Consider the following 25,903-nt stretch of genomic DNA (forward strand, 5'->3'; position numbering starts at 1 on the left):
TTAAACAAGAAAACTTCGTACTCCAGGTTCAATGTCACTACCTCCCTTTCCACTGTTTCTCAAAACATTCTTAGCCCCGACAAAAGTCAAATGGGGTTACCAACTAAACCTACAAGATCAACCTCGTCCCAATCATTCTTATCATCAATCTATCTCTTTGGATCCTCAAACAACCAGCACTATCTCTTCATACCCAAACATAACTTGAAATATAATTCCAGCCAACAACTTTCAACTTCCAAAACATAGTCTATTTGGTAACACAATACTTACCATCAGTCACTTGATCCCCCAAACGACCGAGCACTTTAATGACCTCATACTACCTACCCTATAGTACAATCCTGCTCTACACAACCAAAACTAACCACTATACACCACCTCGAGACTCTCTTGACAACCGTGACACCATATAACCCCACTCATCCACTGAACCATGTAATAAACTCACTGAGAGTTAATTACCCGCAATACGCTCCTACAACTATCCAAAATGAGAATCACTCTTTAACAACCCAGTCTCCAAAACAGACTTTTACAAGACACAAAATGCTCCACACCCTGCAACCGGTCCTATATCACCCCAAACCTACAAAATCCAACAAGTACCCACAACAGTCAGAACCAACACGCCTCTTCAGACCATACCAGAAGATACACATCTAAATCCCATAGACTACATTCGTGACTCAAACAACTTCTGTCACACTTACCACGACCGATTCGAAAAGAACCTCCGCACCAAACTATAACCCAAGTCACAAACATTAACATTCTAAAGTCATACCTTTCTCCCTCGAAACCCTCACTTGCACACCTAACCTCCATGGTCACAGGAACCCATCCACCATTGCATGAAACTCACACACAACAAAGGCACTATGCCATGAAATATGAACCCGTCCTATAGTCGTGCTCTAAGCACCGCACAAAACGTGACAAGAAAATCAGGATGACTACACACTGTATAGCTCAATCCACGAGTTAGAAGTCCATGCCATTCGTTCGATAAGAACCGGCACCACAAACAACCCTAGAGCAACTGAGCTCCTCGCATACTCAGGTCAAAACCCACACAACCATCCATACTCAACCGCATACTCCTATACATGTATACATATATATATATATATATAATAAACGTATCCCATACCATGTTACAATCGTGTCATATCATTTAATTAATTAATTAATTTATTTTTAATATTTATTTATTTATTATTATTATTATTTTTTTTTCACCCCGTCTTTCATTTAAAAAAATACTTGCATAACCATACCTAATAACCATCACAATACCATACGAGACATTCTTGCACCTACCGTACTCACTCCTTGTCACATTATCATTTAAAATAAAAATTGCACACACCTTGCCTACAACTTGCTGTTAGCACCTAAATCACACTTATCATCATATCATAATTAATATGTTTTCAATTATTTATACATTTTATCGTCATGGCCATATAACACACATTTTAGCAATTAAACACTTAAGCATGTGAACACTTAGCAAATAAGCATGCCCCATTTTTTTTTTTTAAACCGTAAACACATAAGCACTTAATCAAATAAGCAGGTTTCTCAAATAACAAATATTTTAACACATAAGCACATAAACAATTCAATCCACATTCCACATAACCCTAGGTAGGCCTCTACCCGTCGTCCTAATGGTTTTCGAACCATTGCTCTGATACCAAATTTGTAACGACCCGAACCCGAGGGTCCGAATCGCTAACCGGGTCCTTATCCGAACCCGAGGTCAACTAAGGACACTACTGTCATTTCTTACGTCAATACATAATATACGTGTCATCCCAGAGTTTTTTAAAAAAATATAGTAATAACAATAATAATAAAAAGAGATCATAACTACAAGATATGTCAAAGCAGTCCACTAACCCATCGAACTCTGTGGAGGAGCTTTGTCCGCCACTTCCTTCCTATAACCTGAAAAATGTTAAATATATGGGGTGAGCAAATTGCTCAGTAGATGGTGCCTAAGACACTTCTTGTAACCCCATGAATCCAAATAAGGAATAGGAAAAAGAACCGGGATCAATATAACAACAACATCAACAACAAGAATCCAAGTCGTAACAAACCATGCCATGCTATGGAATGCAATGTCATGTGTATCACTCCCCATTCCGAAACATTTCCGTTTCAACTTCCAAACCGTTAGTGTAATATGACCCAAGGCACCTCCAAGGCGTCACGAGAGGAGGATTGACCAACCATCCACGACCACAAGGCACCTCCAAGGCATCATATTCGGCCTAGTTAGCTCAACCATACTCTCCTCTAGACTACACTAACACCACGGACCACTAGGCATCTCCTAGGCGTCCGGTTTTCGCAAACACTTTTAGAAAAACTTTTTCCCAAAAATAATTCCATTTGTTTTTAAAACAAACTTTTCCCTTTACTTTCCCAATGACAATGCATGAATTATGCAATTCCTTCAATGCTATGACAACATAGAATTTCATACATATCATCCGCATCATTTAAGCATGTTTTAAAACATGAATTTTCACACAATACCGCATTCTCATATTTTCAAATCATGACATCTTACATACTTTTAATTCACAAATCCAACAATTAAATTCTACACATTCCATCAACGTCATATTCACATTTTGAGAAGAAATTCTAAATTTATTTTTACAACTAATAATTCCAATTTTACATTTATTTTTACAACTAATAATCCCAATTTTTCATTTATCTACACCAATTAACATCCTTCCATTTAATAATTTCTAGTAAGTTACAAACACCATAGGCATGAGAAATTCACGCGTAAACATGCTTTCCACATAGTAAGTTTTAAACAATTTATCAAGCACACAAGCATATAAAACCAACATTTAAGCATGTTTTTCACATAAATTTACTTATACACATAATCATGAATTCCATATACAAAACCAAATCATTTTAGAGGCATTCATCTCAAATTAAGCATGCTTAGCTATAATTAACAAAGAATAATTCACAAGGGATCAAGAATCTCATGGATTAGGAACCCCTACCTCAAATTATAGAAAACCCCTCACAACGGGTTTAAAAACTCGAAATCCTAGGGGAGGCCAAAACTGAAATTGCTTGTATTCACACGTAGATCTAGTCGTGCTCTCCGTTTTGCCGCAAACGGCATCCAAAAATTCCCATAAATGAGGGAGTAATCAAATTTTGAAGCCTTGAAGCAAGGTGAAAATAAAATGAAATAGAAAAGAAGAAAGGAAGGTGGTGCCGGGAAGAGGAAATGAGGAAGAGAGAATGAGAGGCTAAGTGGCCTCTTGGCCACACAAATCATATTAGTGGTGGGTCCCACCACTAAAATCACCTTTTGACTTTTCTTTTTAATTTTACCACGTACACCTACATATATAAATATGACTTACAACCATTACAATGTCTTCTTCATGAAATTCATCTCAGTCTTGTACAAGAAAGAAAAGGAACAAATAAAGTACAATCTTTTAGGAAAAATTATCAAATCTTATATGGTTTTGGCATGCAACTGTAGTATATCTTCCATTGCAGCTCAACCTTAAGATCCATTTGCTAGAGAGATAAAGAAAGGGAGACATAGAGAGATATGTGGCTGGAGAACATTTGCGATGGGTTGCTGGCAAAGTACGTGGTGGAGCTTGCAAAAGTTTGTCGCGGTGGAGTTAGATAATGTTTGGGTCGACCAACACGACAACAGTATAGCGATACTAGGTCCCTACTTCCCAAAGGAAGGTCAGCGGATCGAGCCTAAATGGAGGTATGTGTGTGTGGGACCGTGGGTACCAACTAAGAAAAAAATATTTGGGATCGACAGATTGTAGCCTTCTAGGTTTATTCTTCTCAATTATCCTTATCCTTTACAATCCAATGGCTGATATGCAATCATATGGGATGATAGGCTATTGGACTAATGAACTCTTTGGGCCTTAGTTTTTTTTTTTTTTTCCTCTTTGGGTCTTAGTTGAGCCTAACTTATATCATCTGTAGTAAATATTTTAAGTGTTAAATTTGAAATGTAAATAGACTTTAAGCTAAACAAGCCTGTTCATGAGCCTAACGAGTTGAGCTCACCATTGTTCAGGCTCGGCTCGTTTAGTAAACAAGCCTGAAGAATGAGCTCGATTCTCATTTGTTAAACGATCTAACCCGAACCGAACTTTTAACAAGCCGAGTCTGAGCTATTCGTGAACAGTTCCGTTCATTTGCAACCTTGGATATAACATTAGTAGTATAGCTTTACTATAGACTAATGAGCTGAAGAGTAGTGAAAGGATATTTTTGAGTAATCTTGTATTGGTAGCCCTTTTTTTTCTTCTCTCTCTCTCTCTCTCTCTCTTCAATTGGCAAATCCCATGCACATATCTACTTTTTTTTTTCATTCGAACATGAACCTCAACTTTGAATTTGCAAGAAAGAAATGGCACCACTTGAAACCAGTATTGGTTACAACATTTCTAGTTAATTTTCAGAGTCGCCTTGAGGAATTTTTGAACTGACTAAGATGAGCATTGCATCATATAAATAACTAAAGACGTGTAACTGCACAACCAGACTTTGCTTTGGAAATAACTTCCCTTAATATTAGTCTTCACATCAAAGTGGTGATCATTTTTGAATTTTCATTTATGGGAATAAAGGATAAAGGAAAACAAAAACACCCTTTGATTAAAGGAAGAGGAGAAATTTTAAATGATTTTTCAATGTTTGATTTACTTATAGAGGGAATAAAAGGATGATTTTATTTATATTTTTATTTTTTTTTATTTTTTTTAGACACAAAATAGGATGATTGATATAGGGGTCCAAAAAAGGGGCTTGGACACTCCACTAAGTCTAAATATCAAAGAAAATGGAATATTAGTAACCATTTTTTATTTATTTATTTTTTTATTTTTAAAGTGACAATATTGTTTTTGAAAATTAAATAAATAAACAAATTAACAAATGGTGCGTGCCACCCTGTGAGAGTGTTAACTTGGTGGTATACCAATGGGTATGTAGTTCAATGGTATACCCTTTCCCTCCTCAAAAGAGGAGAAGAGGAGTTCAAACTTAGTGTAGTCTAAAAATATGTGTGAGTGTTTTTCTTGTCATTAAAAAAAAAAAAAAAAAAAAAATTGGAATGATTCCATACGAAAAGGATAAATATTTTTTTTTTGCTTAGTTGGTAAGCACGCGCATGCCTCCACTAAGAATCAAACCCCTAAGCTCCTTTTGGAAAATAGAGGTCTGATACCGCTAAGACATTGACGTAAGGATAGATATTTTTTAGGATAAAGTGAAAAAAAAAAAAAAAACCCCTTGAACTATTACCCTTTTGTAAATAACCCCCCAGAACTACAAATTGCTCCATGAATTATTGATTTATTACAACTAAGGACAAACTCATTACAAATGACTATTTTACCATTTCTCATTAAATTGTCATTTCTTATTAAATTATTTTTATTATTTTTTCTCTTGTCTAAATATTAATTATACCATTTACTTTAATTTTATTATTAGTATCAATTATCATAAAAATAAAGAAAAATAGATTTGTAACTACCATTTTTTTAAATATTAATTTATTTTTAAAATTTTATTATTTATAATAAAACAAACTATACTCAATTTAAACTTTTTTACTATAAAAAATACCTTCTTTCCACAATATATGCACGAAAAACTAGTAAATTATTTAAATGAAAAATACCTCCTTTTTTATGCAATATATTCATGAAAAATTAAGAAATTATTTAAATTGTTTTAAAATTTTCTACTTACGATTTTTATTTAAACATTTGATTTAAAAAATTAAAGGTAAATTTATGCAAATTTAATAGAGAATATGTCATCAAATTAATATGATTTTTTCATAATTTATTTCAATAAAAAAATAAATTAAGTGTAATATAATAAATTATTTAAATGAAAAATACCTCCTTTTTTATGCAATATATTCATGAAAAATTAAGAAATTATTTAAATTGTTTTAAAATTTTCTACTTACGAGTTTTATTTAAACATTTGATTTAAAAAATTAAAGGTAAATTTATGCAAATTTAATAGAGAATATGTCATCAAATTAATATGATTTTTTCATAATTTATTTCAATAAAAAAAAAAAAATAAGTGTAATATAATAAGAGAGGTCATTATGGTCATTTAATAAAAAAATAGGATAGGTATTGGGCATTTTGAAACAAAATGTGATAGTTTAGGGGTTTTATGCACAAAATATATTTTAAAAGAGTTATTTGCAAATTCGAACATAGTTCAAGAAGGGGGAGTTTTGCATTTTACCAATATTTTTTATATAAATAAATAAAAATACTTGACATGGTTCCGTGTTAAAATAAATATGATTGATCTGCTAAATAAAGAGCAAACTCTTGGTGTTGGGTAAAGGGGGTTCTTCCGCAAATAATTAATTAGGATTTTGGTTCAGATAGTATCGGTTTTTTTCATATTAAAATTTAACAAGACCTGGATGTACAAAAGTGGTCCCATGGTCTAGTGGTTAGGACATTGGACTCTGAATCCAGTAACCCGAGTTCAAATCTCGGTGGGACCTTTTTTCGGTAGCATTTTTTTATTTTTTATATATATATATATATACTTGAATACACAACGAGCAAAGCTGGGCTCACATGTTACCTGAAACGACACACAGCATTTAACTTGTTGAGGTCTCGCCATAGTTATCAAGGACAACACATTCATATCAATTTTAAGCAATTAAAAATAATTCATTAATTGAAAAAAAAAAAAATAGAAGAAAGGAAAACAATATGATCATCTTTCTTGTGTTTTTCCCCCATAAATCGAAAGAAGCTGAACTCATTACAATTTACATTCCAAAAATGGACATGAAACAAAGACCAGTTACACATAAAAATTTGTAACTTGTTCCAACAATAAACAAGCCCTCATACAAATAAGAAAGGACCAAAAAACATGGCACCCCCCAACCCTCTTCTCCCCACAAGGTCTCTCTCTCTCTCTCACATTACCATAAACAATCAGAATTCGTTGTGCTGAGAAACAATGATCTTCAAAATTCTGTATAGATTTTCCTTCACTTTGCACCTTTTTAAGACCCCAAATATAAGAACAAAATGTCTTACAACCTCAAAACCCCCAAAAATGGAGTACCAGGGTACCAACAAAGCAAGGCAATCAAATAGGGAGCCTGCTGCACTTATTGACAAAGAATCAAGAACTGTCATACATGTTTACTAGTCCGAATTCGGTCTCTCTACTACATCTTGCACATCGGATGGTTCGGGGAACATCTCCTTCGACTGTCGTCTCGTTGTTGAGGATGAATGATCACCACCACCTCCACCATTTTGACCACTTTCCTGAGAACCCGTGGTTCTCGACTGTTTCAAGCTACTACCTCCTTCCATCACGTTGGTGGGGGCAGCTGGAATGGCCACCACATCTGATGAGCTATGACGCCAGCTACCAAATAAAGCAGCATTCCAAGATCCTCTGGAGGAAGTAGTTCTAAGCCTGGCGGAGCTAGCATGTTCTTCTCTTACTACCTTCAAAGGATTTTCCAAAGCTTTAAGGATATATCTCATAAGGGGCCTCCTTGAAGGCTTGGGATTGAGGCAAGACCTGGCAACAATTGCCATGGCCCATACTTCCTCTAACAAATCGTCATCTATGATTAGAGACCGGTCCAAAATATTCATAACAAGTTCCTTGTCATATATGCTGATGTAAGGTAAAATCCCTTCTAACATATCCTTCATGGCAGCATCACTGGATGCGCTGATGCCCAGCCTGCCTGTTACCAGCTCGAGCAACACCTTTCCAAAGCAGTAAACATCATAAGCACAAGTTGCTGTAGGTGAACCTGGTCATGTCGGAAGAAAAAAAGATAAGTTTTCTATTCAATATTCTTAGTATATTTTAGCACTTTCCACCATGAACTTCTAGGCCTATCCTGAATTAATCAAGCATATAATCATCTCAAATAATTCACAATCATTAACACAATTAAATAGGCCACCACGCGAGGTTTGAGCAACATGAATAACACAAGTGCAGAAGCCAAAGTCCAAAAATTTTATTACTCCATAATTCAAGGGTTTTTTTTTTTTCTTCCCCTGAATCATAATTCAAGGTTCTGATCCATTTATTCTAACGTATCTCCAATTGCACGTCACAAATATAAGAAAAAAAACAGTATAGGCATAGCTACAAGCATAGTTAACTACGAAAACTATCATAAGCATAACAGCTAAAACTTGAGATAATCAAAGTGTTAACACTCATATTTCATTAGCTCTATTCAAATAATGACGACTGTTCAAACATCTGTGAGCAACTCAATTGTTAGGTTGCAGGCAAATGATGCATAAGTAGGAATAGGAAGAAAAAACTAAAAAAGTAAAACAAAAAGAAAAAAAGAAAGAGTAAAATAACACCACAAATACAGGTTAAAAAAATACTACAAATTTTATGGTACTTTGCCTCAAGTCTACAATCTTTTTATCTACAAAATATTCTTCACGAAGTTTGCTCTAGTCCAAAAACTTTATCAATAAATAAGTTGGTGAAGAAAAAATAAATTGACAACCCGACTTGATTCAATATATAATGTTTTTAATAAAGGAGGCGATATTCGTATTTCCCTTTTCTACAATTGCACTCACTTTTCTTTTTCCTTTAAAGCAAATGACAAGAAGGTCCCTAAAAGCTCATTAATACATCATCCCTTATTTTATAATACCATAACTAACCTTTTCACTATGAACCTTTTTTTTTTTTTTTACCTTCTTTACTTTCGCTAGTATTTTTTTTCCCTCGACAAAAAGAGAATTTATTCAACTGAAATTATTAGGATGATGGATCAACGTTAAATTCAGTTGCAACTATTCAAAGCAAAAGAAGAGAAAAAGGCAAGTATTATTGGAGACAAAAGATGGTGAGATAGCGCGTGTGAGACTCTAATAAGAGAGGAGAAGCAAAAAGGAGAGCGACGTTGACATGCCGCTTCAATGCAATGGCAATGGCACCAGCATTTCTCTCTTGGGCACTTCTATGCCATCCAAACTTCATATGCAAACCAACAACGTTCACTTCACCCTCTCTCTCTTCGCTTCTATACCCTTCATCTATCACTCTCCGCCTACAAATCCTTGTACGCATCAAATTAGTCTTGGAAAGCTTGATCGGAGACTAGGAGCTGTTTCCAACTATTTATTAATTGTAACTTCCTTTTCTACGTCATTTTGGTACCTATTATAGTTCTTTCTTCTTTTACAACATCCAAATTGAATGAAGATAGAAAATCTTTCACCATGTAGATTTGATGTATAATAGAATACTGCTTCTAGTATCATTTCAGTATACAGATAAATAAACATGTTCTATTAATTTTCCAGTCTTCTTTGAATCCTGGATCCTGGCTTATATCTAGTAGGAATCAATGTTGTTAAAGGTGCGCCTAGGCTCCAGGCTCATACAAGCGCAAGACTAGTGCCTGTTGTGTGCCTAGGTGCGCCTTTGACAACATTTGCGCCTTTAATATGGAATTTGAATTCTTTAATAGTAATTTAATTTTTCCATTGTGTGCCTCACTTCACTTAGGCGCGCTCCTCGCCTTGCGCCTAGGCTCCAGAGAACCTCTAGCGCCTTGGGCATTTGATAACACTAGTAGCAATATCAATTGGGACGTTACTTGGAAAGAGAGAGGGAGACAAAAAGATCTTTCCATAACATAACTGAAAGGGTACTTGTGGTATTTGAGAAAAAAGAATTATTTATTTATAAATTTAGGGTTAGAAGTGTCATTTCCTTTATGATTGGAGTGCAATGGTAGAAAAGGGGAGTGCAAATATCTCCTCCCTTTAATAATACTGTTTTACCTCCGTTAGTAAATTAAGAAAATCTGACAAACGTATAAGCTAGCCAAAGGCCGAGTTAATAGTTTGCTAACTTCCAAGTTTAACTGCAGAAATGTTATTATATTTACCATTTTCCTTAATGGATATTTAGATAACAAGAATCACTTCTTTTTTTGGATTGCAACCCTACCAAAGAGGATTTTTATCCTAAAAATTGTGCACAACCCCTAAGAGAGAAATGAATCACGAAAGTGAACATTTGTCAAGGGCTTAATCAAATTGTTCCGATACTCCAACCAGTCGGAAGTTCATACTTTAAGCTCTCTAATAGGGAATGTAAACACTCTTTTTCATCTCACTCACTCGGCAAACACTTTTAGGAATTTTTCAAACAAAAATTAGGAATCTATCAAATTTATGGGAGACTGAGGATGGGTTGGTCATAAATAAATAAAAAAACATGATTCGGAAGATAAATATTATAAATTATAATTAAAACATATCATTATTATTAATTATCACTTTGGCCTTGAAAAATAATAATATTAAAGAAAAAGAATCAATTTTTTGAAGATGATCCTCGGCATATATCTTCTGTCCTATCCAGCCCCACAACAGCCATGCCACTTTTCATGTGAAGGCAAAGCTTGCACAGTAAATAGTAAAAACATCATAAGATCCAACTTCTTGAGTCCTTCCTTACAATAGCAGTGTATTTCTTGGTCATTTTTGAAGAGGTGGTTCTTTGCTCTAACAGTGACAAGGTCGACATTTATAGAATTTATATTGCCCTATAAGCAACTTAATTAATAAATGTGACAGGAGTTTCTCCCCTGCTACACTACCCACTATTTCAAAGGATAATCCCATCTTTTTACCAATAATATTAGAATCATTAAAGAGGTAGCAAGAAATTTCAGTAAATAAATTAGGATGCACTGTAGAGTCATTCAATGAGTCCAGTAATGATCACATAATACTGGATTTTATAAACAAAGGACTGCTTCTCTCGTGAAGGAATACTTATATTGAGTTTTGCGCTAATTACTATTCAAGTTTAATGCTTAAATGACATCAAGGGCTAAATTGCTGTACAAAGAATGATAGGATATATGAGGTCCAATAAGTGAACCTTAAAAACAAAATTTCATCGCTAAAGCTCGAATAGCTCAATATACAAGCATTAGAGAAACAAAAATCAATGTGGAATTTAAAAAATAACTGAATTGGACATACCAGAAGCGCCTTGTTCAGATGTCCTGCAAATAACCCAGAGGAAAATTTTATTACAGTCTCAAATGCGTAATAGAAATACACAATAAAGAAGTGACTTCAAGAAATGGTTCTATTCCTGTTTTTTTCTAAAAAAACAGTTTATAGGATTTGAATTATTAAATACGAGATATAGAAAGATGTTCACAAAAGCAACAGGCATATATAATTCAGTATACTGGTTATTGCGTCAGCTTTGAGAATATCAAACCCATGTCTGACCAAGCTTCAATGTTCAGTTCCATTAACATGTATGCATAACCTAAAATCATTGCCTCAAATTGATACTGTGAAATCCACTAAATAGATAAATGCATCTCAATTGGTAAATAACCCAGCCCCATCCTGAATTTAGTTCATATCTACCATAAGTTCATACCAGAGAAAGCAAATAAAGACCGACTCTAAATCTGGTATTGCTTACATTAAATGCACCATTGGCGCTGAAAAAAATGTTCGGAGCCTAATATCAAGCCATCTTTTTTTTTTTTTTTCCCTAGTTGGGACTCACACACACTGCCTCCACTGAGGTTCGAACCCCTGACCTCCCTTTGGGAAGTAGGAGCCTTGTACCGCTAGGCCACAGGCCTGTTGGTTCAAGCCATCTTTTTCTTTGCACAGAAAATCTAAGTACGTAGAAGAAGTGGAAAGCATGATTTTAAAGTGACATTTGTGACACCGAAATAGGGATGGCAACGGGGCGGGGTGGGGCGGGGATTCCATTCCTCATCCCCATTCCCAATGCATTTTTCATTCCCCATCCCCGTCCCCATCCCTGCTTAAAATTTTGCCAGAATCCCCATACCTGCCACCACCCCCGTCACCTTATCCCCATCCCCGCCCCGCCCCGGCCCCGGCCTCATAATTTTTTTTTATTAAAAAAAAACATATTTTTTCTTATTTTTATATATATAATAAATTTAATTTAGTAATAAATTATTATATGTAAGGGTATATTAGTAACTTCACACTTAATCGGGGCGGGGCAGAGCGGGTTTACCCCATCCCCGCCCCCGACCCCGGCCCCGGCGGGGATTCATACATTGGCCCCATCCCCATCCCCATTTAGCTAAAAGGATCTACATCCCCGCTATAAACGGGGCGGGGCGGGGCGGGGCCCCGGCGGGAATGGGGAATTTGCCATCCCTACACCGAAATCACAATTCAGAAGCACACTATTGGCATCTCCCAATAACCAGAACTAATCTACCCTTTGTATGAGTCACATATTCCCCAAGCTCATAGTTTCTAAAGTAATAAAACTAGTTTTTTGCCTTCTACTGATTTTCTCAACAATTCCCACTTCACTTCATCCGACCATATTCAAAACTATTGATGTGCATCCTCTGCACTCTACTCGGCAACGATGACCAGCCTTCTTTCACTTTAGAAGACTCACATTTTGGTGTATATTGTATAGAAGCACAGAGAATTTAGCTCTCAGTGAATAAATTCAATTCTTTCTCTACTCGAAAACACAAGGCAAGCTCAGTTTCTGTGGATGGACACGTCAAACGAAAACTCATGTGTTTTCTGAAAAAATTCAGGTAGCTCTCTTTATGCACTTAAGTAATCATCTTCCTGCTTCGTTCTAAGTTTCTGATGCTATAACCACTTCAACTCACCGGATTAACTAAAAGTTTATTCTCACATACTAACATGTACAAATAAATATATTCAATTATTTTTAGATTATTGAACATATCAAGACTGCACTCCCAAACTCCTAATCCATCAATTGAAGAAGTCCTGCCCACAATGGGTACTAAATTGTCATATAATTCAGAGTTGAAACTTGCAGAAAAATAAACAATATCTATAGAGCATGTAATTCAATATTTATATAAATGAACCTTTACCATCAAGCAATAATAACTTGATTTAATTAGGAAATAAATAACAATAACTTGATTTCTAAATTATTAATTTAAAAAAACAGAAATTAAAAGGATTTCCCAAAGTCTGAAAGGAAATTTTCTAACATGTACATAGATTGATAGGATACTCACTGTGGCAGCCGCAGGAACCTGGTAATCATGTTTTGATGAGTGTCCCCTTCTTGAGCACAGATCTCACTCAAGCTTCCTAGTCGCACTTCATACTTATCATCAAGAAGGATACTGCTTGCTTGAACATCTCTAGAATGACCAAAAGAAGTATGCATTACTACCACAAGATATAAATTTCTTTCTTTTTACCTTTTTGAAGCGAAGGGTTTAAAATTCACCATAAGACATCAAAAGAGGCACAACCAATTTACACAAGTAACACAAAATGTACATATGCAAGCTATACAGTCCTATAAAGAAACAAAACAATCCAAACCTACCCATCTCACAAACTAGTGAAGATTTCATCAAGTTGAAAAAGAACATTGTTAAAAGTCCAATAAGGAGAGGTCACGACAAACTTAATTCAGTAGAAATCCGGCATTGTAAATAAATTCTCTATGGCGTCATAATTCAATCAAATTTTATGCAAGGCAGCAATTGATTAAGTGTATCACGTATATCATGTCTTAACAATGAGCAAATGATTAGTAGATGCACATATATCTTATCTCAAGGTTACCTTTATAAACCTGTAGTCTACCCAAAAAACGATCTACTTTTAACTCGATCCCAATCAACACAGCAGCAAAAATGATCTACCAAAACATGTAGCCTAGTTACTGCCTATTTGGTTGGGTTGTAACTTCTAATGAAACACATTTTCATGTAGAGCTGTCATAGAAGTGTTACCTGTGGAAAATCAAATGGTTTTTGGGGATGCAGTATCTAAAGCACTTTTCTCAAATATATTCCTTAATATCAACAGACTCATTTCACAAATTTTGCATCTACTTGCAAACACAATTCAGAAAGCACTAAATATGAGTTTTGGCTAAAATCTCTACTAAGCTAAACTTTTACCACCAAAAGTGCAATTCTGTGCTACCAAATAAATTAAAAGTGAGATTTACGTATCCAATCGCAATGCCACAAATGCTATTAGGGGTGCAAAACTAGCCAGAGGGTAAGCAGATCAACCAAGCTTCGTCCAAAAGAATTGGGCTGACTGGCAAAGGCTAAAGGAAGGCCTAGACCAGCCTTACACCACAACCCTCCCCAAAGCCAAAGGACTAGGCATAAGCCTTCCCTGTTGATGCCCGTGGGCCCGACATGGGCCAAAGGGCGTTAGAATGACTCAATTTTAAGGCCTAAAATCTTTAAAACATATATAAATTGTTTTTCATTTTTTAGGTACAATAAAAGTAACTTTGTTACTTCTATAAGTATTTTTAAAGTAAGAAATCACAGTTTTTTTTTTTTTTTTTTTTAAATAATTACTGACAAGAAAGTATGAACTGTTGCTAAATATTTCATCCTTTATAAAAGTGTTTTTTGAGTTTTTATAAGTACTGCTAAAAATAACTTATACTTAGAGAAATTATGAAGTTAACATGTTAATTGATTTTAATTTAAAATCATAAACAATTTGAGTTTTTATAATGTAATTATTTTTAGCTTTACAAACAATTATATTAATCTCAAACATTAAAGAAGCCATTTAATTTTTTCCAAGCCTAGATCCAACCAAATTAAACCAAACTCAGGCCCCTAGGTTTTGCATTGTTGTTTCAGCCCAGCACTTTGACCAGTTGATCCCTGGGTTTTGCATTTTTTATTGAAGGGATATGGAAAAAAGTATAAATGAGTCCCAGAAGGGACCCTTGATCTTTAATTCTGACCAGAAGGAAAAGGAAAAAATCTAAATTAAAAGGCTACCATTGCTCAGTTTGATATTATCAACTAGGCTCCAGAAAGATAGTGACTGAAACATAATTGCAAACTCTTTCTATGGGGAAAAATAAAAACTGTTAATATAAATGTAATTTTTTTCATGTGAGAGGTTAATATTATTAAAATGAAAGAAGGCTAAAGCTTATTTACTGAGATATCCAACCTCAGAATAGATTAATTGAATTTCATCCCATCTATACAAATCAGACCGTTTAAAAATATCGGTACTATAGTAGATCCATCCACCCTCATAAATTCATGTTTAAAAGAAGAAAATCTTAGCAGCAGAGTCTAGTGCCACATATTTAGCTAAAACTGACACAACTGCTAGAGATGTTACAGTATTCTCATCCAGAAAATCAGCTTTCTATGTTGTTTAACTCAGTTCAGCTGGTATAATATCAAAATACGTGTTTCAGACATAACAATATAACCATGTGCTCTTTTTCCCGAAAGCAGAGGTGTTGAGTTGAATAGCATCTTTACAACAAACTCTTATCAAGGAACGCTAGCTGGAAAAATGATTTCAACAAATGAAAGACGTATTTCAAGTGTAATTAACTATGGAGCATTAATACGGACACAGAAATGGATGCAACTGGTGAAGGATATTCCAATAAGATAAATCATTGAAAAGTAAGACATGGATATGATGAGGATACAGAAAAAAGGAATTATATAGTTTGATTTTTTTGATTATATAGGAATTATATAACTTGACATAAATGTTGATAATTTGAGATTATTGCCTGATACCATGGCAAAAAAAATCAAGCTCCATGTCCATATGCATCTTAGAACTATATCCATATCCAATGCCAATTAGTGTCCAGACAGAGTGCTTGACAACTGTCAGCCCATGTATGAGGTCAAAAGTTACTTGAGCTGCATGTCCATTACATGCCTACGCACGTCTAAGGAGTGTTGCGTCAAGATGGAGTCCACCACGGTCATAGTTGAAAAGGGTACTTGCTACATAGGAAACTAAGAATTAAAATTGGATGCTGATGAGATATATTTTTTTTCCTAAATGATGCTGATAAGATATATTCTAAAGTAAGAAGTTCTGATTGTCTTACATTTAAGCAGTTTAATAAAGTGAGTGAGTCATAAAGTAATTTGCAATTATGACAAATAACAAAATAAATAATGCACTCTCATATTTGAAGATCTAAAAGTTAACATGAACAATCGATTTGTGCTGGAAGTAACACTGGTCATATAGATAATAGAACATCAGCAAGAAAGAAGAGGAAAGAAGCATAAGCAAATCCAGAATACCTGTGCACAAGAGGTGGAGTACATTCATGATGTAGATAAGACAAAGCCTCTGCAGCTCCTATCGCAATTTTCAGCCTCGTTATCCAATCTAATGACTGTAAACCTTCATCCTCCGAATTCGTTTTCCTGAATAAAGAACTTGACAAGTCACCATTTGTCATATATCTGTAAACCAAAAACTTCTCATTCTCGTTATCCAGGCAATGTCCCAGGAATGGGACCAATCTAACATGAGAAACCTTGCTGAAAAAATCCAACTCTAGCATGTAAGCTTCCTTCTTGAAAGAGCGCAAGTCAATTCTTTTGATGACTACTGGGATCCCACCTTCCAAGAAACCTCGGAAGAGATCACCAGAATGGCCCTGTTTGATAAGGTCTACATCATTGAAATCACCTGCAGCTTGGAGAATCTGCTGATATGAGAATGCTTCCCCTAGGCTCGAAAAGTTCAAAGGCACTCCGGGAACTTGTGGAGTTCCATCAGTAGGAACAGGCCCCACACCATTCCCTCTTTGATTTGCTACACCCCTTTTACGGGTGCATACAATCAAGATCGCCAGAATTGCAATAAGCCCAAGACCCCCCAAAACTGCTGCCAATATGATCCATCTTCTATTATTATTGTCTTTCGCAGGTTTAGGTGCAGAAGGTTGGGAGGCATTTGGGAATCCAAAGTTATCAAAAGTCAGACCCCTCTCAGAATAGAATGATGCACATTCTGCCACAGTCCTCTGTCTTGACACTTGTTGAAGGCAATTTCTACCAAGAAATGTGGTATTTCTACGAGCATAATTCGGAACCTTGCCTTGAAAATAATTGCCAGACAGATCAATACTACTGAACCCCCCAAGTATGGATGTAAGATTTCCATAAAACATATTCTGAGAAAGGTTAAATACTACTTTAGTGGCATTCGCATTCACACTAAAGTTGGGCAGAGTACCAGTGAAGTTATTGCCGGAGGCGTCAAGAAAACCCAACTCAGGCATTGACCACAATATGCCAGGAAGATCCCCAGTGAAATCATTGTGACTCAGATCAATAAACTGCAACTTGGTTAGAACAGGAAACAAGTTACTCGGCAAAGAACCCACAAGTGAATTGTTCCCAATTACCAAATTCTGCAAATTCCTTAACCCTCTCAACTCCGAGGGCACTGACCCGGACAAAGAATTGATGCTAAGATCAAGCTCAACCAAACTCGAAAGGTTACCGAGTAGTGCGGGTATGGCAGAAGAGAAACTATTACCAGAAAGATTCAAGTATTGAAGCTTGGACAAAGTCCCAATGTCTGGAGGAATTGTGGCAGACAAGTAATTCGCGGCCATGTCAAGCCGAGTGAGATTCCCCAGAGAGCCAAAAGAAGAAGGAAAGGGTCCGGAGAGTAAATTATGAGAGAGATCAAGAACTGCAAGACCGGACAATTGACCCAAACTAGAAGGAATTAACCCAGCAAGACGATTGTGTGATAAACGCAGTGTAGTGAGATTAGTTAAATTACCAAGACTAGAAGGAATAGTACCAGAGATTGAGCAAGACCAAAGATCGAGCACTTGGAGCGAAACAAGCCTCTGACCAAACCAGTCAGGAATTGAACCAGGAAGCGAGAACTGAGAAGCATTAAACGACGTCAAGAGAGTGAAATTGGCAAGGGCATCAACAGCAAATTGGGGGTTTTGCCTACCAATTCGAGTCCGCTTAAACCCAGAAATGTTGATCCCAACGACTCGACCATTCTGGCACTCAACACCTCTCCAGTTGGAACATGGGTCAGCCTTTATCGGCCACTCTCTGGTTCTCAACCCTAGCGACGATCTCAGTTGAATCAAAGCCAATCGCTCAGTTTGAGACCTCAATGGCACAGACTGTTCGAATGTAGAGTGAAACAGCAAGAAGATTATACACAAAAAAGCTACTGTGCTTCGACGATCCACCATGACTATTACAAACAACAATGCTTCAATCTTTGCATCTTCACATTCTCATCATCCTTCATGTACCGCGCGTTTGTGTGTGCAAACACGACTGCGATTGCGTATCCGAATTTCTTGTTCTTGACAAAGAAATGTGCATCTTCACACACTAAAAAGACAAAAAATCAACTATAACTCTCTTACCTTAACGATCACAAGCCCCTGATTCGATTTACTGTATCTTCGCTTGCTTCAGACAAAATCACACCCCATCACCTCCCCTTCTCTCTCTCTCTCTACCTACTCTCTCTCTCTCTCTACTTCTTTCAGTTGCTTCGGTTGACGGAAGAGAGAGAAAGTGAGGATACAATTAAAAATTAGTCAAAATTGGAGTTGTAGAGAGAGAAAGTGAATACTGCTCCTACTTTCTAGAGAGAGAAAGTGGTCAAGAATAGCTACTGTGTATCGCTCTCTAACACAGCTCCGAGAAGGAAAAAGAAAGCTAGAAAAAAAGGGCTTTTATACACACATATTTAAAGGCTTGACATTCGTGAGCTAAAAAAGGCTGGTCCGGTACAGACTCTGATATAATCGCCACTACTTTTGCCGGAGTTTGAAAAAGCGCTTTTAAAGCAGCTTTCAATGAGACGAGCCAAGGCTGAGCCCTATGGGTCTGGTCTGGTCTGGTCTGGACGAGTGGCTCTTGCTCACTGGGGTTCAGGTCTGACAGTGGTGGAACCAAGTCCGGTGGTGTTGACCTCCGAAGATCCCGCCCAATCCAGCTAAGCTCAAAACCACTTCATTAATTTACTATTTTTCTCTCTCTAGAATCTCTTTCTTTCTCTCTCTATAATATATATATATATATATATACATCTCAGTCTCTCAACCTTCATGGCCACGAGGGGAGGTGTATCATACTATTTGGCGATTCAAAAACAGTTTTAAGCGCTTTAAATATTCACTTTCTACTCATTGCATTCGGATTTTGAAAAAGTGAAATGACATTAATGGCCCTAGCTCATACACAGCAATCCTACATGTTGAGTAGGAGGAGGGGTAAATTTGGCATTTCCTTTCGTTCAACTTTTATTTACTAGTATTATATAGGTATACATTATATTTGTGGTTGGAGGAAACTACTGCTGTATAACAGTGTATTTATGCCTCTCAACTGTATAAAAGTGATATTACTAAAAAGTCCCCCTTTTACATTTTTATAGCTGGAAAGCTATTGAAATTCCTGTCAAATTCACTAACTTTCTGCGAACCCTCTTGAAGGTAGTAGTTTTACACGGACAGATTAATAAAATGGAAAAGGAACACTGGTGTTTTCCCTTTATGAAGTAGGTTTAATTGTACTTGTTGCCTCTCTCGTGGACTCTTTGGAATTTTTATTTCTATTTTTTATTTTTTATTTTTTTATGGGCATCCTCTAGTTTTAGTTAGGGTTATTAAATTTACTCCCACCATGTAAACAATTGGTGGGGGAAAAAAATAGCAAATTATTATTAATGCAATAAAACCGGTCACGCTGTTCTTCCGTCAAAGCGTAGCTGGTTAAAAGAATGAACCTCCAAATCTGGGCAAACCGCACTCAATAGCTAGAGTTGGGTTCAAATTCCCGCCACTATGCAAGTTCGTGATTTAACCCTGCACGTATTGAGGAACCGTATATGTGAGACATGATTTACTTTCCAGCCATAAATCTAGAATGGACCAATGATTAGAAGGTTTCTTGTTTCAAAGGAGAGAAGAGAAAAAGCAATCATATTGTGAGTATGAGAATATGAATTTGAATATAAGAATCAGAATTTGAATAAGAATTGCATTACCAATGTGAAAATATGATTTTGAGAACAATTTTTTTCACAAGTAATATATAAATACAAAGTAGTAGGCTACTATTCACTTATTTTTAATAAAACAAATAGCATATTATTCATCAAAATTAAAATGTAATAACCTTAGTACTTTTTGAAATAATTGGGAAATGTGAAAACATTTGTCCATTAAACTTCTACGTAGTAAAATCATTTCTCAAACAATGTTTGAATCTACATTTAATTCTCGAGAATCGGGCTAACTAAACTTTAATGACAAATATTTTGAATCACATTGAAAAGAAGGAAAAAAATTGTGAAAATCATGATTTTAAAGTCCATATTGAGGTGGTGTAACAATGATATTAATTATAGGTAGTTGTGTAGTGTTGTTGGTGTAATAGTGATGATGGTATGAATTGGTGCATGAAGTTTTGGTGGATTAGTAGTATGTTTTACTTAAATTGTATCCAAATAAAGGGTAACATAGTAATGTTTTGGTAGATTCTATATTAGTCATTTTCATCTACTGTCAATGGAAATTTGTTAATTTCATTAGGGTTAAATAAGAAAGATAATAAATAAAAAGAAGCAGAAGAAAATTGTAGGCCACACCCATATGAAGCAAAATTTACACTACCTTTTCAATAACATCCAAGTCCCAGCGAAGATTTGATGGGCAAAGTGTTTCTTACTCATCCATTACTTTGCTTCATGAAGAAGTTTGCTTCATGAAGAAGAAGAAACTGTATTTTCTATACTTGAATAATGCCAAGAAAGCATTCTTAATGACCAAGTTAAATCTTCCCTCAATGACCCTGATCATGTACAAGCTATTTTAAACGTCAATCATTTCATATTAGAGAGTTCGAATTCCTTAGGGGTCATTACCTCAAAATTTTCTAAGAAATTGGTCCGGAGAGATTGCATGTGCCTAGTAATAAGTTATGAAGTATTGTAAGACACTCAACACCACCGTGTGAACGGGAAAAAAAAAAAAAAAAAGTTCATTTATTGATAGTCATCGTTAAAACTCATTATTTGTATAAGGGTTGCAAGCGATAAAAACTCTTATAATATGCAAATAATGTATATAACTCCTTATAGGTTTTTAAAAGTCTCTGATCTTTATTTTTTGTGCGAACAAGGGTCTATTGTTAGTGAAGCAATTAAAACAATAAATTGCCCTTATGTATTTGGGAAAAGAAAAAAAAAAGTGAAAGACAAAATAAATGTAAAATAACTAAAGTACCCTAACCAAAACGAAATAATGTGTCTATTTGTAAAATGGTATAAGGATTTTGTTGGGAGACCAAAATGGCAGTTTAGGAAATTTAGTACTTAATATAAGCATGTGTAACACACATGACTATTTAAATGTGATTTTTTGATATATTATACTAATTAAGTCCTTATTTGTCTAATTTTTTTTTAAAATTTAACGGACTTAGTAGTGTTATTTATCCAAATTTTAAACATTTCACTTTACATATTTGTACTACACAATATTAATAAGTAGTTTGAAAGTTAGACATACGTAAGTATTTGATGTAAGTGTAAGATAACATCATCATGATGTTATTAAATAATATATGTCATCATGACATCATATCTTACCCATATAATTTTAATTGGTAGGACCTATGTAACATTATTCTTAAAAAAACGTCGATCTTTTTAATTTTGACCCAATGTGCATTTCTCAAGTGCCAAACGGACCATAAAATACAAGGACATTTTTATGTGGTATTCCAACTGTGTATACCAGGGCACGCAGCTGTCCTAAACATATGCTCCTCTCCTCATTATGTGGGCCTCTGTCTGGTCTTATTGTTACATTATGTTTTTATTACGGAAAACTACAATTTAGTCACTGACTTTAAAGGTAATTGTTGTATAGTGAACGTGCTTTTTTACACTATATTTGTGTCATTTTCTTTTGGGTTAAATATATAAAACACCTCTAAAATTTATTTTTTGGGCAAATAACACCCTCTCATTATTAAAAATTCTAATATTCATCTTTATACTAAAAAACATAGGACTTTTGTCACATAAGTGGTGTTTGTGATTGCAAATTTTTTTTCGATAATCATAATGTCGCCCCCGCTGAAGTAAATTCCTCACTTCCCAGTGACAGTGAACATGATTTTATATAGTGATTTATTAATTTTATGTATGAATTATTTCTACATGTGTTTACGGTATTAAATTTGCCCTTAGTTTCAAAGTAAATTTAAATACTTGAATTTCTAATTATTCATTTCCCTCCGTATGACAAATTGGCATTAATATCATCCTTTCTTTCACACACACACACACATATACATATAATTATTTGTCATAAAGAGTAGTGGTACACATCTTTCTTAATCTTATTATGCCATCATATTATACCAAATTATAACAATTGATTTGCTCTTCAACTAATTTTAGCTCCTATCATCAATGCATTTGGTTCTGAAATCATATCATTTATTGCCTTTTCAGTCAATTCTTATAAATTACTCTTTATTTAAGGACTATCTTATTTATATTTATATTCACCTAAGAAGTGGGCCGAAAAGGTTCAGCCTTAGATGCATTAATCAAGTGGAGAATTTAATGTCTTTTTTTTTTTATACAATTTATTCTAATTTTTTAAGCAATGAATTAGATGCATTATGACTTGTTTAACTATGTTGTGCAATGAATTATTATTATTATTATTATTGAAAGAAAGTTAAAAAAATCTATATTTGATTATAAACCGATCATTCCATTATGTAATATTATACTCGCTCTGTTTCATAATAAGTGTTCATTGGTTTCATAATAAATGTCTATTTTTTTATGTTTAGCTGTAACAAAATAATTGTCATTACTTAAAAGTCAATGTACTATATTTTACAATATTTTCAATAAATTAATAAAAATAAAACGTTATCACATCATGTGGACCCATCATATATATATTTGATATTTCATTTATTATCAGTACAATAAAATAAATTAAAAACTACCTCTTAAAAAATTGGGTTCTCCACAACCAAAAAAAAAAAAAAAAAAAAGGGGAAGAAGAAGAAGAAGGTAGGGAATACTTAATAATATATTTGTAACCTTATAAAATTACTACTAGTACCATTTTACCAAGGTAAAATGGTTGTTACATATATTTTGTGTTCCAAGGGAAACTAAAAGATTGTAATATATATATATATTTTCTCCTACATATAATTTAAAAGTCAAAAGTTTAAATTTTTCCTTAAGAGCTTATAAATAATAACTTACAAATTTAATTATTACCAGTATATTCATTCTATAATGATGAAGCATTAGAATGCACACGTGTAATATGAGGGATGGCATGTACGATGAATAATATATTAATATATATGCATGAAATATATAAAAGAAAGAAAAGTGATGAATGCAATCCACTTTTAATCTGATATGACATTATTGTCCTGGTTCAATTCATGATAATCAATATAAGAAACATTTACTCAAATTATCGGAGTAGATAATTTAGTTTAATAGAAAAAAAGAAAAAAGAAAGAAAGAAAAAGTGCATTTATCATTCTTCCATATTGATATACTGCAGGGACCTAACATTTTAAGATGTGATTTGAATATTTTTTATTATATTGATAGCGAATAAATTATCAAATTTATTATATTTAAATTTAATAAATTTATATTAAATTATTTGATGATGTTTTATATTTAATTATTTGATGATATACTCCAGGGACCTAACATTTTAAGTTGATGTTTTATATTTAATTATTTTTATAAATTCAAGGATAAATTGAAAATATTATAAAATATAGTACATTAACTTTTAAATTAATACATTTATTATGGACAGCTAAATATAAAAATGTGAACGTTCTGTTTGAAACCAAAGATATCATTAATATGTGTACAATCATAATCCATATGTAAGCAAACTTTACTAATATATTTAAGTTTCTATTTTTTTTATTTTAATTGTTTCAAAATAATTGTCGCAGTTGAAATGTCAATGTATTACTCTTGCCGTTTTAAAATAAATGTCTATGTTTCCGTAGTTAGTTGTCTTAAAATAATTGTCTAGTGAACTGTCTTTCAATATTTAATTGTATCAAAAGAATTGTCTGAATTCAAAAATCAATATACTATATATTATAATATTTCTAATTTACCCTTCTAACATTAAATAGGAGAAATAGGTCGAGGCTTTTCGTCAACCCCATCAGTGGTTTTCCGGTGGTGTTAGTCTGAAACACTGGTGTGTTTTTTTTTTTGACAGATCATTTCTTACAGATGAAGGTTGCGGGTTTGGGATGCTAAACATTCCATGGGGGTGTCTCCACTGTCGCATGCGGTGGGAGGTTGCGGTGTGTGGATTTCCAATCGGCAATGACCATCTTTGAGGTTTGTTGTTGTGAGTGTAATCACTGATCAGATCATTTTCATAGGAGGTTACTGGGTACAATAAATAGATCACTCACGTCATTTCCATAGGGTTACTGGGTACAATAAATGGAGATTTATTTATATTATGTGTATATCATGTCCAGAGAATCCCTGTTGATTTTCACAACACCTGGCATAAGTTTGACTAAATTTGATTTTGAGAGTGGTTGTTTGAAGATTATTGGATTGCATTTCAACTTCTGAATGTCTCTGTTAACATAAGAAACCAGGTTCTGTACTAAAATATGATGAGACACTAACATATTTCATCCACAATAATTTATGATTTAAATCAATAATACTACGTATTTATCGTTTCAAAAATAAACTAAGACATCACTAATGAAATAAAATTCCACCAACTGAAACTTATTACATAATTCCTTGTAAAGAAACATTATCAATTAAATACGTAGAAAACTCAGGTCGTCTCCATCTCTTCACTGAGGCTTCTTTGCATGTTAGTGCTAAATTTGCGTGCACTTAAAAATAATAAAAGGGTGAACTCACAAATTTAACAACAAATATTAAACACAATCATCGTTCAATAAGTCAACCTTACCTATATTCCCTTGTATATATAAAAAAAACTCATAAAAGATACCTAACCAAATCAATATCTAATGATTAATAAAGTTGTAACCACCTTTGTACCAACTACAAAATCATACTACAACGCCATCTGCACAAAAACCATTATAACCATTTTGTTTAATAATTACTAAATACCCACATAACTCACGTGAGCCTCGAGCTCCCCTCAAACATGTGGCTGTTTTATTGCTACTAACTCACATGAGCTCCGGGCTCCGTTCCAATATGGGGTGTAAATCGCATAGTCCCGAACTACCATATACACACATGTAGCTGGATCGTACGCCTATTCATCCAGATGATCTCTGAACACATTCACATAATAATGGCACATTAAGCTCGATGGACATAACAAAAGGGTAATTCACTCTCGTAAGCTGTCCCTAACCGTGCTTAACAAAATCATCATTGGGTTATTCCCATACTACCGCTCCGTCTAGTTCAATCACCTCAATTAAATACTAACTACGTTACTTTAAAAAAATCCCCTTTAGCATTTATATCATCTTTACTCATAAATTCATGAGTTCATCAAACACCTTATTTAAATTAACAATGACTCAATTATATATTTTCATTACCACACACAACAACCTAGGTTAATTTAACCCTCACCCCTGTGCTTAACTAACTACTCATTAAAATAAAAATCCATTGGCAGACCCTCAAACACTTCACTGCAGTTACCCTCAAATTCAACTACTGATTTACATCATGTTGTGTGTAAAGAAAATACATAAATCCACGGATTTCCATAACCAAGTCATGTAATCAAATGCACAAAATATTAGTATCCAACCTATATATATATGTTAGAATGTTATATATATATATATATACATATATATATATAAGTGTTGGGCCATTATGTAATTACAGAAAGTTGATAGGGGCCCTTGTGTAGTTAAGTAAGACTTGTACTC

The 25,903-nt window shown here is 34.3% G+C and overlaps 1 protein-coding gene and 1 non-coding gene across 2 annotated transcripts; one reads left to right on the forward strand and one right to left on the reverse strand.

Annotated features, from left to right (window-relative positions):
• Nucleotides 1–6,514: 6,514 nt before the first annotated feature.
• On the forward strand, nt 6,515–6,586 carry TRNAQ-CUG (transfer RNA glutamine (anticodon CUG)). The gene has a single exon. It is a non-coding gene; the product is annotated as a tRNA-Gln (tRNA).
• A 198-nt stretch (nt 6,587–6,784) lies between these two features.
• LOC132300651 (probable LRR receptor-like serine/threonine-protein kinase At2g16250) lies at nt 6,785–19,020 on the reverse strand. The gene is made up of 4 exons (XM_059797833.1): nt 16,211–19,020; nt 13,157–13,285; nt 11,112–11,134; nt 6,785–7,879 (listed from the first exon to the last, which is right to left on the reverse strand). The coding sequence occupies exons 1-4, from the start codon at nt 18,145–18,147 to the stop codon at nt 7,251–7,253; spliced, it is 2,718 nt and encodes a 905-aa protein (XP_059653816.1). The 5' UTR covers nt 18,148–19,020; the 3' UTR covers nt 6,785–7,250.
• Between the last annotated feature and the right edge of the window lie 6,883 nt (nt 19,021–25,903).

This window comes from Cornus florida, unplaced genomic scaffold, assembly GCF_030987335.1.
Source record: "Cornus florida cultivar Cherokee Brave unplaced genomic scaffold, ASM3098733v1 CherokeeBrave_3.0.0_Hap2_Chr03, whole genome shotgun sequence".
Lineage (NCBI taxonomy): Eukaryota > Viridiplantae > Streptophyta > Magnoliopsida > Cornales > Cornaceae > Cornus > Cornus florida.

Coding starts and splice junctions, on each gene's coding strand:
- LOC132300651 (XM_059797833.1), bottom strand. CDS start 18,147: ATGGTGGATCGTCGAAGCACAGTAGCTTTTTTGTGTATAATCTTCTTG. Junction 13,286..16,210: donor ACTCCACCTCTTGTGCACAG/GTATTCTGGATT, acceptor TGGTCATTCTAG/AGATGTTCAAGCAAGCAGTA. Junction 11,135..13,156: donor AGGTTCCTGCGGCTGCCACA/GTGAGTATCCTA, acceptor GGTTATTTGCAG/GACATCTGAACAAGGCGCTT.